General features: G+C 46.8%; 1 protein-coding gene across 6 annotated transcripts in view; it reads right to left on the bottom strand.

Annotated features, from left to right (window-relative positions):
- UBE2E1 (ubiquitin conjugating enzyme E2 E1) overlaps positions 1-16,122 on the bottom strand; it is a 62,345-nt gene extending 46,223 nt beyond the window's left edge. Inside the window, exons 1-4 of one of the 6 annotated variants that reach the window (XM_073333485.1) lie at positions 15,719-16,122; positions 15,300-15,362; positions 13,638-13,820; positions 10,956-11,006 (exon numbers count right to left, since the gene is read on the bottom strand). In XM_073333485.1, the coding sequence (XP_073189586.1) occupies positions 10,956-11,006; positions 13,638-13,789 (203 nt within the window). In that variant the 5' untranslated portion in view covers positions 13,790-13,820; positions 15,300-15,362; positions 15,719-16,122. Of the gene's footprint in view, positions 1-4,440; positions 4,532-10,955; positions 11,007-13,637; positions 13,821-15,299; positions 15,648-15,718 lie in introns of those variants that run through there. The other 5 variants (XM_073333486.1, XM_073333487.1, XM_073333484.1 and 2 more) reach the window with 5 other exon arrangements.
- Positions 16,123-16,429: the final 307 nt, after the last annotated feature.

Genomic DNA, 16,429 nt, shown 5'->3' on the forward strand with positions numbered 1-16,429 from the left:
AAAAGTCAGGAATGAAAGCAAACCTGTTAAATCTTTGTTGAGAAATAAGTATTTGTTCAAATTATAAAGCATGCAGAGAAGTGTGATTCTACTGCAATTACTCATATGTCCCATTAATTTCATTGTGTTTAACTCACATGGCATCACAGCAGAACAATGTAGCCCTTAACTTTATTTCATATAAATCTATAAGATATGAGGAAGTCAGTTTCCCCAACTTTTTACACACACATCCTCTTTCTTTAATAAGTTCAATGCTTTCAAAAGGTGCGGTGTTGGCATGAAAGCAGAATGAAATCACAGGAAAGGTACAGCAAAGGCAGGAGTGGTACAAGCTTCCTATACACAACCTCACCAAGGGGGCTTGTACTTGAACTGGAGGGGCCACTCTGACTGGTAAAGATTAGTTCCATCTCCATTCTCACAGCATCTCCCTCTCACAAGGGTGCCAACACTGTAGGAAGTTTTGTGACGTAGATATTTGACTACTATAAACTTGACTGAGACCAATTCATTTCACATAAGCCATAAAGCAGTTGATGGAAATGACTTTCAGTCACCACCAACCTGGCCTGGATTCAGATCCTGAGAGGCAAGAAATAATTATCAAACCCTGAAGCACCCAGTGCCACCTGAAGAGGGGAGCAATGACAAACTACTATCTGTATGCAGACTTTACAGGATAGAGCATTTAGATCGTAAACACTCTGGGGCAATGACAAGGTTTTCTTTTATTTCTATAAAGCACCATGCACCTATGGGTGAAATGTATCTTTTGCCTCCTTAAAAAAATAAAATAGTTCAAAGTACAAAATTGAAACACAACATACTAGGACAAATGAAATTACACAAAATTAAAGATCACAGATTCCTTAACCCTAGACAAAGTATTAGCATTCCTGTTGGGTAAAACATGTAAGTAGCACAGTGAACGTAATTGCCTGGTGTTCGCCAAGGACAACAAAGATGGAAGTTAAATAATAAAGTTAAGTGTTGTATGTGAATGTGTGGAGGGCGATAGGGATTTCGACCCCTGTCTGAAGCCTTGATACACTTTCACAGCTGCTCTCAAGATTCAGCATTCTGATATTTGGCATACAAGAGCACAGAGCATAGTTCATTTTGGAATTGCTGAACAAGGATATGCCAAACAAATTCTACCACAGGATCAGCCTAGCTACTGCCACAGATTCTCAAGGATCCTGCCACTAAAATGCTTCTGATTTTTAAGGGAGCTGATTAAAATAGTTCCCTGACCTCAGAAATGTGGATTCCTGTAATATTAACTAATCAATCTACAGTAAAGTGGTTGCTCCTATGCAGCTTTTGTCTGAATACATCAAGCAGATGACTTAGCCTGCAGGAATAGCTACATAAAGTTGCAATTTACCAAGTATATAAATTGCATTCTTTTCAAGGTTTGCAAGACAGACCACACACAGCTGTTCAGGATCACTAAATTAGTTAATAGTTTCTAAAAGGAAGAGTAATTTTTCTATAGATTATATGCCAAACAGAGGGGGAAACCACTGATAGTTTATATGACAAAAGATAATTTTCTAAGGTCACATAGCACTAATTATGAAGGTCTTTCCCCATCTCCACACTTGGAAATTTAACAGAGAAAATATTTACATTTTAGAGGAATGAATAAATGAATAAATGAATAAAAAATGTACCAAAAATCACTTTTGCAACCTGGGTATTTTAAATGAAAATGACCTGCATTTTAGTCACCTCCTCCCCCTCAAAAGCCACAAATGCATAACAGAACCTGCAGCTTTTAAAATTATAATGATCTCAACTTCTGTACAGATCATTAAAAAAATGCAATAAGAGAAAAGGTACATGAGATGGTGGTTGCATTCAGGAAGCTCTCTTTCAAGTGTACACACACAGAAAGAGAAAACCCCTATATTGTGCTTTAACAACTACAGTCTGTTCTTGAATAATACACCCAACTTAAAAGCAAGATCTCTAAAGCATTTACCCAAGTTTCAGCTGTTTAGAAAGTACATTCGTACAGTATCTCCAGCAATATAAAAACAACTTTAGTCAAAAGAGGAGCTACACTTTGAGTATGCAAATAAAGTCCATTAATTAATTAAAATTAAAGAGTTCAAAATGGCTCTTTTGAGCCACTCATTTTCTGCAGATTTCATGTTAGTCCAGAAGTCATAATCCCTTACTGTAGAATTTTGAAAACAGTGGCTATTCTTCACCTTTGTTCCTACAAGCTATAAGTGCCCTACAACTTGAGACATAATTCTTATTTAAATACTGACCATTTATTTGCATAAGACACTAAGAGAGATCTCGTCCTTGTCCTAGGAAGTTACAAAGATTGGACACAAAAGTACACTGGAAGAGCCAAGGAACAATGCTAACTTAAATTTTAAAACATTGGTTCAGGACAGCTTTTTCCACTGTGAAAGGTTACTGTTTGGAGACATTAAAGACTTTTAAGGAGAGATGTGAAAAATCATCGTATTTAAGGCCTGGTCTACATTTAAAAGGTAGGTTGACATAGCTCTGGTGCTCAGGTTAAACCAAAATAACCCACATTGGAAACCTGACTAGGTGAATGAAAGAAGAACGTTTCCATTGACCTAGCTACTGCCAACCAGGGATGTAGATTTATGGAGGTGGAAAAACCCTTTCAGATGCTGTAGGAAGCGTCTACACTACAGCAGCATAGCTGCAGCACTGTAGTGCTCATAGGGTAGACATGGCCTAAACAATGGCTGATCCTGCCTGTATGGACAGGACCAAAGTTTGTTTTAGTTATAGTAAAGATGTTGTTTTTTTTATCCTAGTTATAACCATTTTGGTCCCTCGGCACAGACTAGAAAGACTGCATACATATTTAAACATGATCATTTATGCTGTGTAGTTGTAACTGTGTTGGTCCCAGGACATTAGAGAGACAAGATGGACGAGGTAATATTTAAATCGGGTAATTTCATGTCCCACTATGCTCAAGAACCTTTCTACAACATTGCAGATGTATACAGCTCCACCTTGAAGCGACTGTACTGTGGCTGGAATGCTAACCTGGTGTCACAGTTCAGGGAAACTGCATCTGTATTTCCCCCTCTGTGGTCTGCCAACGACATCCACTTTAGGCTGCTGTCACCTCTCTAGGCCAACTAGGGTTGCCAGGTGTCCAGTTTTCAACCAGAACACCCGGTTGAAAAGGGACCCTGGCGGCTCAGGTCAGCACTGCTGACTGGGCCGTTAAAAGTCCAGTTGGTGGAGCTCGCAGGTTCCCTACCTGGCTCCACGCGGCTCCTGGAAATGGTGACATGTCCCTCCAGCTCCTAGGTGGAAGAACAAGGCCGGGGGGCTCCGTGCATTGCCCCCGCCCCAGGCGCCAGCTCCGCAGCTCCCATTGGCTGGGAGCTGGAGCCAATGGGAACTGTGGGGGGCAGAATCTGTGGGCAGAGGCAACACGCACTATGCGGAACAGCCTGGCTACACCTATGCCTAGGAGCCGAGGGACATGTCGCTGCTTCTGGGGAGCCCCCCCCAAGGTAAGCGCTGCCTGGAGCCTGCTCCCTGCACCCCAACTCCCTGCCCGAGCCCTGAGCTCCCTCACGCACCCAAACACCTTCCCAGAGCCTTCACCTTGCACCTCCTCCCACACCCCAACCTCCTACCCCAGCCCTGAGCCCCCTCCCACATTCAAACTCCCCACTGGAGCCTGCACCTCCCCACAAACCCCAACCCCCTACCCCAGGCAGGAGCCCCCTCCCGCACCTTGAAACCCCCCACCCCGGAACCCGCACCCCCAGCCCAGAGCCCACACCTCTCCCACACTCCGAACCTCAGCCTCAGCCCAGAGCCTCCTCCCAGACTCTAAACCCCTCAGCTCTACCCTCCAGCCCCCTCCTACACCACAAACCCCTCATCCCCAGCCCCACCCCAAAGTGTGCACCCCCTCCCGCACCCTGAACTCATGTCTGGCCCCACCCCAGAGCCCACACCCCCAGCCGGAGTCCTCAACTCAACTCCTTACCCCAGCCCAGTGAAAACGAGCGAGTGAGTGAGGGTGGGGGAGAGCGAACGACAGAGGGAGGAGGGATGGAGTGAGCGGGGGTGGGGCCTCAGAGAAGGGGCGAAGCCTCAGAAGGGATGGAGCAAGGATGTTCAGTTTTGTGCGATTAGAAAGTTGGCAACCCTACCTGAGACCCACATGTGCCTCTTCCTCCTGACTGGGGTTTTAAGGCTGCACAGCTTCCTGCCTTACATTCTAATATCCCCAGTAAGCCAGACTGCCTAAACAGGCCAATTCCTGAGTTTTTCCTCTCTCTCCAAAGGCTATGACCAGTATATTACCACAGTTATAAGTTATAACACAACTCCTCCTAAGCAAGCACAGTTTTTCCTGAATGTAAAAGAAGTACAGCATTATTAAAAACAATAAAAGAACCAACTCACATTCTCTGCTTTCCAAAGATCATCCCCAACTCCAGCCTAGGGCTCTGGTATGTTTTAGTCCTTCAAAACCCACAACTAGGGTTTCCCTGTGGTTACAAGTTCATCCATCTTAGATCCAGAACAATGGCTGGGCAGATCAGCTGTTTCTTTACTCAGCTTGGGCCTTAGATCTTGACCTTCAGTAACAGGTAATTAGCAGACAATTACTCTCTCCTTATGGTATAGCTTCAAAAGGCTGGGTTTTTGCAAAATGGGGAGTTGGAGAATTTACATTAACTTCTCTCTAGGTATACCCCAGGAAATCCACTGAACACTTATTGTCCCAAAAATCCATGCTTGTCTGGCACATTTTCAATGTTTTTTTGAACTCCCAGGTCTTTCATCTGTCACATCTCTTCCAACCCACAATAATACAGAAAATTAATACAATAAGGTGTCTCAAGAATATTGCAGGAAACGGTCATATCTGTCACATCTACCCCCAGAAGAAGTGGGATGCAACTTGGGTGCTTGATCATCCTCCTAGGAGAATGCAGAGGTTTATTCCCTGGATGGTGGTTAATTTCGTATTTCACCTATACATATAATAAACATTCCACTAGCAAGCGAGCATATTTCCTTCAAAAATCCACACAGTCATTTGACCTCCACCCTGTATAATTTCTCCCATTAGAGCCTCTGAGGGTGGAGTTCTTGCATATACTTACTCCCCCAAAACATTTGGGTGTGAAACTGAGACCTGGTCCTCCCACTACCACCTCCCCTTGGATTCTAGGGAGGGTATGTGGTGTCCCTTTGTCCCTCAAGCAGTTAGCTGCCCCATGGTGGGCTGAGATTCCCACGCTCCCCGGAGTATTCCAGAAAGTAACTCTTCGGACAGAAGGGAGCAATAAGGTAGGGCTTCCTCCCTGTGATGCAGCTCTCTGCACCGCTTTTAACAGATTCTTCAAATCTCCCCTGCAGCCAAATTCCTTTCTCTGCTCATCTCCTCAGACATCAGGGCCCGAGGGGGGGAAGAGGAAAGTGTATTGATCCCCCATCCCACTGGGGTGGTCCCCTGATCCCCACATACTGAGTCAAAGTGCACAGCAGTTCTCCCCCCACCAGGCTCAAGGTCCTTTACATTTTCACAGGCCATCAGGCAGTCAGAGACCGTGGGGGGAAGTTCCCCCTTCTTTCTAGCCACAGTTACCTTTGTCATCTCCCAAGCAGCTGTCATACACTTTCAGAGGGCATTTCCCATCCTTGGGTAGGTGTCATAGATTTGGCAGTGCCCTGCAGCTGCCTCAGTGTCTTTACTTTTGGCTGGAGATGTTGCCAGTACTCTGTACTGTGCCTGGTTCCCTGGTAAGGGTAGGCAGAGAGCTTATTTCCCTGGCCTGGGCTTCAGGACTCAGAGATTTTAACTTCAAGTTATCTTGTCATTCCCCTGCAGTAGGAAACTGTCTCACTTTCCTTCTCCTCAGGTATTTGTCTGCACATACTGGGAAGGTAACTTGATTCCACCTGGATTGGGGGGGGAGGGGGGGGAGTGGACAGGAGGGATACACCTCAGACAGCTACTCTATTTGCATTCTGGTTAACCCTTGCAGGTCTGTAGCTAACTCGGGGGTCTGATTCACTCACCCCTTATGCTTTTACAGCCATAACATCATTCCTCAAAAGCAAATAATATGGGATATCTGACAACACAACTACAACCAGCATCCCTGACCCTTCCTAGTCTGTATAGAATTCTGTGCTGTAGGTAGAGTGAAGACTTTTACACCAGGAACTTTAACCCACATTTCACACCTTGGGAGCATCTGATGGGGTTTCACAACATGAGGCTTAACTACAGTTTTAACTGTCGCAGTATCTCCCCATCCAATAAATGTCTCCCCATTAACTACCACCTTCCACTCTCGTGCGGGGGATAAGGGGGTCAGATGGATCTGCACCAGGAGGGTGCAGCATGACATGTGGGCGGTGGTTTGGGGTCAGAAAAGCTCTGGCTTGCTGAGGATAGCAGTGTAAATCAGGGAGCTGTGCAACCTTAAAATCCCTGGTCAAGATGGAGTGACATGCAGGTCTCTGCCAAGAAAGGTTACATACAATCTTGGCCCACAATAATATATAAACTTAATACAGCGAAGTCTTTCAAGGATATTGCAGGAAATTGCAATATCTGTCATATCAGGGATTCAGGAGACGCGGCTTCAATTCTCTCCTTTGGCACATACTTCCTGTGTGACCTTGGGCAAGATACTTACGTCCTGGTTTTTTAAATTATTTAGGCACTGCTCTGTTCAGCGTTGCCACACCTAACTGACTTAGAAGATTAATTCTCACTGAAAGTCACTGGGACTTGGGAGCCTATGTCTCATTTTCAACAGTGACAGGCACTTAGAAGCACTAAGGTCAGTTAGGTACTGCAATGCTTAACGGAACAGGACCTAAATAACTTTAAAAACCTGGGCCTTAATCTTTCGGGCCCAGATCCACAAAGCTATTTTGGCTCTTAACTTCCATTGAAATCAGCGTGGGCCTCAGTTCCCCACCTGTAAAACGGGGAAAACACCGTACAGGGAGAACTACATTAAAGATTTTGAGGTACTCAGCTATTATGGCAATAGAGGCCAAATAAGTACCTGAGATAGACAGTGTAAATGGCAGTTAATGTTTTAATCATGTCCCTGATACAGCCTTAGAAATCCAGTCACATGGATGTATCCAAGGCTTTAGATATTGATTAATGTGATTAAATACAGTTAAGCCCTGTTTATAAAGAAAACTAGAACCATGACTTGAGAGAATCATGGAACCAGACTTCCACGACATCTAAATGTGTAATGTAAACAAAGCCCTATAAGACACTCAACACACCAATGACACAAAAAAACAACCAGCCCAGATTATGACTTTCACCTCCTTATACAAGCTAATATTTAAAGAGAGAACTGAAATTTCATTATGACTGGGATCCAAATGTGTAATATTCAAAGCCTATGATGTTAACCTCAATTTCACATTAACCAACAATCCCTTCAGTCTGGTTGTTTTATCACTAAACAGCTGCAATGAAAATATTGATTTTACACCTCTCATCACCAGTGTCAGAAGCCAAATCATCCCATAAATGGAGAAAAGAAAATTAAAGCTTTCCAGCATCCTGTTTCAATCATTTCACATAAAATGTTAGCATGCTAAGAATGAGAGATATAGAACTCACTTAAAATTAGTCATATGCTGTAGCTACACTAGGCCATGTAAGAGAACACTAATATCTTAAACACCTATCAGAAAAATATCTGAATTCTATTCAGTGTACTACAGTTAGAAAGTCATCAGCATCTTCAAGGTCTGTTTTTTTTAAATTCAAGTCTGAACATATATTTGCACCCCTGCAATAATTAAAATCCTGATTTGCTCTTCAGCTATTTTGCTTGAAAATTTAAATTTAGTAAATGAACAACCACTTTCATAGCATCATGGATAGGCATATTTACAAAATAAATAATGATTGAGTCTCTGCCTGGTAGGGGGGTCTTTCAGTGTTCTGGGTTCCTTCTGGACGTGATAAATGTCTTCAACTACCATGGACTTCAATGGGAGTTGAAGGTGCTGAGCACCTTGCAGTAAGACCCCAGAATAAGACATGGACGACAACAACAAGGAGCTGACAAACACAGAGATGTTAGGGAACAGTTCAGAAGATGACAACAAAGGTGTGATTAAGTGGCTGGTTGAGAAAGTAGTGAATCTTCAGAGTTACGCAGCATTTTTTCTATATAAATGAGACTATGAGTAAAATTTTCAAAAAAGCCTAAGGATCCTAAGTCCCATTTTTTAAAGTGACAGTCACTTAGAAGCCTAAGCCCCACTGAAAGTCAACAGGAATTTGGTGCTTTTCAAAATGTTACCCAGAAAGACTCCTCCAATAAATGGATTTTGAGAAGAGCTTTAAAGGAGGAGAGGATGGAGGAAAAAAGAAGCCCCGATTCCAGCAGGAGGGTAATACACAAAAGACAGTACCAAGGCACAGGAGAGAGAACACAAAGGAGGTAGTCAGATGAGATGCTTGAGCTGAGCAGAGAGGACATAGGGTAAACAAGCCTTTTTTTAAAGTTACTGAGGCAGGAGACTTAAAACTATGTTCTAAAACCAAGTTTAATACTTCTCTCACAGCGCTAATATTCAGTGTAAACTAATGCAGGCTTCCCCAGAGCAAAGTCCTGCAACCTTAACCATTACACAGCAACCAGAAAGTCTCAGTACCATAACTTCCCCCCACCCTCCATTTGACAGTTTCCCCTTCCACAGGAAGTAAATACTCCACATAACTTTGATAGCTGGAACTCTTCTCACTGTTGTGGCAAGCAGCATCTGTCCACACTTAGCAAATCTGCTGTATACAGCCTCAAGCCCGAAACATGTCAGGAAGTGTAAGGCATTTAGCATTTTGAACCAAACTAACCACAAGTATAAAAACAGACACTGTACTTACTCTCATTAGAAAATACAGATATTAAATACTACAGCTTGAATGGCAATGCGAAAACACCTGGTTTCATACGAAAACCACTGTTCGTGCTTTACTACTTAACACATTATAGGTTAGCTTAACGTATTCTAATTTTACAACATTATTTGTTAGATAAAACTACCAATCTCCATGCTAATTCATTTGAAGGTCAGATCCAGGATACCTAAAACTATAATACGACTTTATACTAATGTATGGCTTGTACTATTAACTGCTTTCCACCATTAAAACCATTCATAAAGGCTAACACGTTACAAATCCAACCTTTTTTGTATTGTGTCTTGATATTACTATCCCCAGTGGACTGCACTATTTAAATAAGAAACCACCTCCGCAGCCATGTTACATTTTAACAAAGTAGTCTGGAAGCTAACCCACACCCATGAATGACTCCAATTTCTTTATATAGGAACAGTTTAGGGTTTTGATATTATTTCTAAGATGGTTCGGATGAAGGCTGAAACCTAATTTAGTTATATAGAAGCATTTTAGGCACCCATGAAAACAGCTTCCGGGCACATTAATACCATTAAAACAATATACCAGTAGCTGAAGAGAGCTCAAAACCCACGTGTAGTTCTCTTCCAAACACCACACGCTTTAGTAGTATATCAAAAACCTTCCTCGCCAATCAAACCACTGTACTATTGCACTATCTAGGTGAATTTTAAAAAGTCACCTTATCAAACACTTAATAAATTAAGTTTATTCATTAAGAAAATCTTTAACAATTTACTACTTCCTAATCACCTGTTTTTCTTTTTTTCCCCCTCTGTGTACCACCTACTGATATTGTTGTTGATCCTTTGGCAACAAGGGTGGGGAGTTGGCGTCTTTGGCTGATCCATTTCAATGTGGAGGCCTCCTTTCAGCCCATACCTCCCATGTACTCATATGCTCTTTTCCCATCCCACTGCCAGTTATTAGGATGCTTGACAGTGGTTTTGAAAGAGATGTTAATGGCCCCTTTGCTGAACTCCAGTGCTATTGTCTCCCTGTGCACCAGCTAAGGGTAGCAAGAAGCTTCAGAGCACCAGCAATATAAAGGTGGGGGCAAAATGTCCATTCTAAATACTTGACTGATTTTAAAATATATTTTAAGTTGCATTTTCTCTTAATTGCTGCTACCCCTGACATCAAAGGCTTCAGACCTAGCTCAGCAGCAGCAGAAAGGCACAAGGAGCAGAGTCAGATAAAGAACTCAAGAATGTCTTTGGAAACAAGACTCCAGCAGGCCAAATGGGAGAGACTAAGTTGAAAGCAGCCTTCCCGTTTAATTAACAGGACCAACCAAAGACATTGCCAATAACCATCTCATTCTCAAATGCCAAGGGGAATCACCAAGGGTCAGGGCAACTAGGTGATGAACACAAAGCTTTGTAGATACTAAACATAATGTTTAAATCTCTAAAACATAGTTTAAGTAACCATTCTATAAAGGACAAGAGCATATCCCAGGGTGTGATTTCATCAGATAACATACGCGCTTCTTCAGTGTGTATACTCACTGATGAACTAACAGCCCCCCCTTCTCCACTGCGTGTTATTGCTTAGGATAGAACTGTCAGAGCTGGAAAGAGCCCACACAGATTTGACAATTTTCTGCTTGTTTGGCAGGACTCTTATATAAATAAAAATTAATGCAGTCAAGCATTAGACTTGTAAACCAGGAAAAACCGAAAAGGGGCACATTTTCACACTCTTCCATATTGACCACTGTCAGAAACACACACAGATAATGTGACAAACTCTAATGCAATTACGAACAGAACAAAACAAAACAAACAGAAAATTCATGTCAAAACACATAATGTCTCCTGAGCTTTCTCCTGCAGGGGATTTATTTTTAGGTCATCCAAGCATTCATGAGAGTATTTTATGTCATCTAAGTGATCATTCCTCTGCTGCATCTAGAACTTATAAGGATATTTACAAACAATAAAAAGCATACTTTCTCTCCTCCCCCTGGGAAGGAAGGATCAAAACAAACCTGCAATTGGGAGGTGGATCTAAGGTGATGTCAGCCAATTCCTTCTGAATCCTAAGGCAATAAAAACAAGAAAGAATAAAGGTAAGTCACTAGGTGGGCTCACAGTCAATACACACATGCAGTACAGGTATCAGTCACGCTGACTGTGACACTGTATGTGTCTCACTCTTCCAGGAACACACAGGGTAGGTCTACACCTGCAGCGGCATGTAGAGTATGTACACTGCATGTCCAACTAGCACAGGTAAAAATAGTGTAGATGGCGAGACACTGCTTAGGTGAGTATAGTAGAGAGATGCCAGAAATCTAGGGTATGTACCCTACACAGCTCTCTACATGACCAAGCAGTGCCTCCTGCATCTACACTGCTATTTTCAACAGTGTGGTGTCCTGCTGCCTCCCCACTCCTAGAGCCTTTCTGCACCACAGTGCAAAATTCCAGCAGTGGGGAATCATAGGGATCTGTCCCACTGTGTGTGCCTGCAGTGGTCTAGTCTACACAGGAGGCAGTATGTAGGGTATGTGTAACTATACGCCGCAGTGAAAGGCTCAGGCAAGGGGAGGCAGCAGGGAAATGCTCCAGCAGCTCCCTACACTGAAGCCTTTCACTGCAGCTGGCCCTGCTGCTGGAGCCTTTCCCCACTGCCAGAGCCTTTCACTACAGCCTATAGTCACACACATCCTACACACCGCAGCCTGTATAGACAAGACCACTCCAGACACACACAGTGGGGTAGACACCCTATGACAGAAACACAGAGAGAAAAATAGACAGACATTCCCTCTCCCCATATCAGCTCCACAGCCTGGTCCACTGATCCACCCCCCCACACACAGGGGGACAAGGCCCCATCCCCCTCCAACATACTGACAATGAGACAGATCCTCCTTGCAAATGTGAGTGTTCGTTGTGAGGAGAGGACTACAGCCTGTGGTAAATTATGAATCTTTGTCTCACTGAGATGGGCTAAACAGCCACTGCCACAATCCCCTTCCCCACTTAGCATCCTGGGGAACTGGCTGGAGAAGTTCTGACTGGGAAGGGTGGGTAACTATCAACAGAGACCAACTCCATGCGCTCCCTGATCCATTTCTGATTAAACACAAAGAGAGGAGAATAGTCACACATCTCCAAGATCCTATCTGCTCTCAAAACACAGCCTCCAAATCTCCCCTGCCACCCAAAGCCCCGCCCCCCAGTCCCCTCCCTTATGTCCACAAAGCCCCTCCCCAAGATCCTCCCTGTCTCTACTTCTCCGGGATCCACAGCTCCACACTTTCCTTCCCACCACCACCAGCTACCATCCCCATTCTCCAGAACCCCACTACTGCAACTCAAGCCTCCCCTCCAAATCTCCCCCCACTGCACATGCAGACAGCCTCCTTTACTTCCCCTCCTCCACACTCAGCCAGCCTCCTTTGCCTGTCTTCCATTTGTCTCACATAATAAGAACCAAAGCCTATTCATACCAACCAATTTACAATCAACAGGCCTTTACAGATACTTTAAAACTAGCTATGGCCTCTCATCCAACCACCACTAGCTGCTGTGTATGTGACTTTGCCAAGGAACATTTGCTCAGACAAGTTCTGAAGTCAACAAGTTGCCTGAAAGCTACAAAATCCAAAGGACCTCTTGAGCACAACAGCACAGCATTGGCTGAGCAATCAAAAAAAACCAGCCCTTTTTGACACGTACAGATCGCGAGCTTTTTGCTGGTGCATTGCAAAGCTTTAAATGACCAACCAAACGGATTATTGTTCTTATTGACAGAGTAATGAAAGCTTGCTTGGAAGCTTCATGCTCAGCTAGGTGAGCTTTTTTGGAGCGGGATGGTGCTGAGATTCAGGTGACATGGAGAATGGCTCAAGTACGGCAGCAGTAACGTTTTGGAAGTGAGTTGGCTCTAAGGGCTTCTCTACATGGGGGATATTGACTGGCATAGCTATTCCAGAGAAGTTATTCTGGTATAATTTAAGAAGAGTAATTATTTCACAATAAAGTCCCTTGTATTTTAGAAAAGAGTGTCCACCTGGAGAGCTGTTCTGGAATAGTAATTCCCCAGGTACACAAGCCTTAATGCAGGTCAGAAGGAGACTGGGAAGTACTAATGCGTTTAGTGGGGAGGACTGGCACTATATAAAAACTGTTTGTATATATGACATCTATCATCATACAAGGTCAAAGTAAACATTAATTAATTATTACTCACAACACCCCTGTGACTTAAGTGTTATCATCATCATCATCACCCCCATTTTACAAATGGGGAAACCGATGGAGAAATTAAATGACTTCCTCAAGGCCACATAGCTTCAGTAGCAGAGCAGGAATTAAGCTCATAGGCTTTAATCCCTACAGAGATCTGGCTCTAAAACCGGGTGCTGAGGAGAGCAGTAATATCAGTGGGGATGAATGGTGCTGAGTGCAGATGGTGAGGAGGAGATGGGGGAAGCGGTAATGTTTGGGGGAAGCTTCTTGCTAAGTGCAGATAGTGACAAAGGGGAGATGGGGCAACAGTAATTTCTGTGGAAATGTCGAAGGTAAATGCTAGTAACGAGGAACAGAAATAGTTAACACTCAGTGGAGGGGAGGAGGAACAGCAGCAATGGGGCAGATACAGAAGGCCATATAGGCAGAGACACAGCAGTGACATGGTGTCTGGCTGCAGACAGTCTCACCTCTTGGCGCTGGTGGAGAGGAGCTTGGAGTTTTTACTCATGCTGACTTTGCTTTCCTTCTTCTTAGGGGTGTTTGTCTCTTTCTCTGTCTGCTGGTTGGAGGATGAAGATGAGGAGGAGCTGGTGCTGGCCCTCGAATCGTCATCCGACATAGCGACCCCCCCCCCACCACTCAACCCAGACCTGGAGAGGAGACAGCGCAGGATGTGGGGAATAAACAATGAATGCACGCACAGGGAAAGGAACTCACAACAGTCTCATAGGCAAAGGGTGTTTGGGTCGCACTCTCTTTAGAGAGGGCCTCCTCTCTCTCCCCCTCCCTTCTGGCCTTCACAGACAGGCACGCTGAACAGAAATGGTCTCAGCAGAAGGAGCAGCAGCTTCTCCCTGCACCAGTAACACCGGGGGAGGGGAGGGACTTGAATGTCTTCTTTCAATAAGAACAGAAATGGGGGGGGGGGGGTGGAGGCTGAGTGAACAGGGACTGGGAAGAAGGAGGCTGCAAAGATCAGAGGAGCTGCAAGTAATTCCTTCTAATCTCACCCAAACTACACACAAGAAGCCAGTCATCCTCACCCCCCAGTTATCCAGCCCCAGCGCATGGGATATAAATAGGATGCCTCCCGTCCCCTATGCACACTCAAAGGCACATGGAGGAAAAGGAAAGGAAAGGAAAAGCAGCAGAATCAATGTCTGCAACAGGAGTGGGGAGACATTGGTTATAAGGGGAGAATAAGTGTCTGGGAAGGTGAGGGACAAGCAAGCAGAGTGTTTGTGGGAAGGAGATCAGTGCCTGCAACGGGGTGAGGGACAGGCAAGGGGGGTGGGGAGAGAGATATCAGAGCCTGTGGGGGAGGGGGGTGAGGAACAGGTGTGGGGGGAGATCAGTGCCTGCAGGAGGTTAGGGACAGGCAAGGGGGGGGAGAGGGACCAATGCTTGCAGAGGGTAAGGGACAGGTGTGTGGGGGATATGAGTGCCTGCAGGGGGTGAGGGACAGGCAGGGTGTGGGGGGGGGGGGGGGGAGGGAGGGAGAACATGACGGCCTGCAGGGGGTAAGAGGCAGATGTGGGGGAGAGAGGAGTGCCTGCAGTGGGTGAGGGACAGGCAGGGTGTATGGGGGGAGATCAGTGCCTACAGGGGGTGAGGGGGGTGATGGGAGAGGGAGAGGGAGGGGGGTACCAATGCCTAGGTATGGGTGAGAGATCAATGCCCACAGAAGGCAAAGAAGGTAGGAGGGTGGAAATCGGGGCCTGCTGGGGCAAGGGAGGGGAAGTTAGTAGTGCCCACAGGGGCGGGGGGGAAGGGATGGAGGGGCGGCGGTCCCCGCGGGGGTGCGGGGGAGACAGCGGTCCCCAGGAGAGAGGAAGCAGAGCCGGGGGAGGGGGGTGATGGTGGGGAGCAGAGCCGGGGGAATCTGGGAGGGATGGGAAGGGGAGCGGAGCCGGGGGGGGAGAGAAAGGAGTACGTGCACGGGGCACACCTCCAGGAGAGAGCTGCTCCGCTCCCCGATAGGGAGAATTGCCCCCCCCCCAGTGCGGGCCCTGCGGGGAGGGGGCGATACCTGCGGGGCCCCGGGCCCCTGCCCGTGGTCGCGCCGCGCGGGCCGCCGGCCCTGGCCTGGCCGGGGGGTGCCCTGCGGGGAGAGGGGCCCCGCTCCGTACCTCTCCCTTTGTGTCTGGCGGCTCCTCCGCGGCGCGGCTGGGCCTGGCCACTCGTGTCTCTTGCTGGGAGAGAAGCGGAAGTGCTGCAACAGCAACTCTTACCCATGCAATGGCTGCCCCGCTCCTCCCCGGCCCCTCGGCGAGCCGGGGCTGGGGGGAAACGGCCGCACTCGCCCCCAGGGGACAGGCGGCGCGGGAGCCCCAGCCTCGGGGGGCCGCCGATGGAGGCTCCTCCGCCGAGTGCCCTGCCCGGGGGGACGCGGGGGGCGGCGGAATAAAGAGGCTCCGAGGCTCAGCTCCCTGCCCCGGTCCTAGGGGGCTGCCCGAAGGCTGAACCGGGCTCCTGCCCATTCCCGCCCCTGGCTCGCCCGGCCCCAAAACAGCTCCCTCCCCCCGCAGGAGCAACAACTACTTCTCACCTGGCTCAGTCCAAGAGCAGCCGCGGCAGCAGCTTCCTCCCCGTCTCTCACCTGTTCCAGCCCTCAAGCAGCAGCAGCAGCAGCTTCTCCCCTCCCCGCCCCGGGCTCAGCCTTGACTCATCCTCAGCAGCAGCTTCCCACTGGCCCGCGCCCCGAGTTCAGGATTCCATTGTCCCCACGCAGGCCCCCGTGCGCTCAGGAACACACAAAAGGAAGGGCCGCTTGTGATGTCAGCAGCCGCCGCTCCTGCGGGGAGACGGCCGCGGGCTGGGCTCCGGCTGGCCAGCTCCGGGATGGGGGAATGGAGCAGGACTCCGCAGTGGTGAAGTCCACCAGCTGGGGAGCCTAAGGGGCATGGAAGGCGCCGCATTAAATAAAGTTGGGCTAGATTGTGCTGCATCTTCAATGGCCTTCCCTCCCCCACCCCCACCCCCGCCTTCTTCTGCTCCTGCAAAACCGTTGCAGTTGATCTTTTGGCACCGCCGTAAAGAAAACAGTGACATCTGACTACAACAGTGACCCACCGTACTTTTCACCTGATCAGAAGCCAGCACAGTCAGTCACGTTTCTATGGGCCAAGGCATAGATCTCAATGGAAATGCTGCACCAAATCCATTCCTGTTGTTACCTCCATTGACTTCAACGGGTTAACAGCAGGGCTGAATGTGGCTCAGTGCCTTCAGTTTCCAAAAGTATATCAAGAGACCAGAC

This window comes from Lepidochelys kempii, chromosome 2 (assembly GCF_965140265.1).
Source record: "Lepidochelys kempii isolate rLepKem1 chromosome 2, rLepKem1.hap2, whole genome shotgun sequence".
NCBI lineage: Eukaryota > Metazoa > Chordata > Testudines > Cheloniidae > Lepidochelys > Lepidochelys kempii.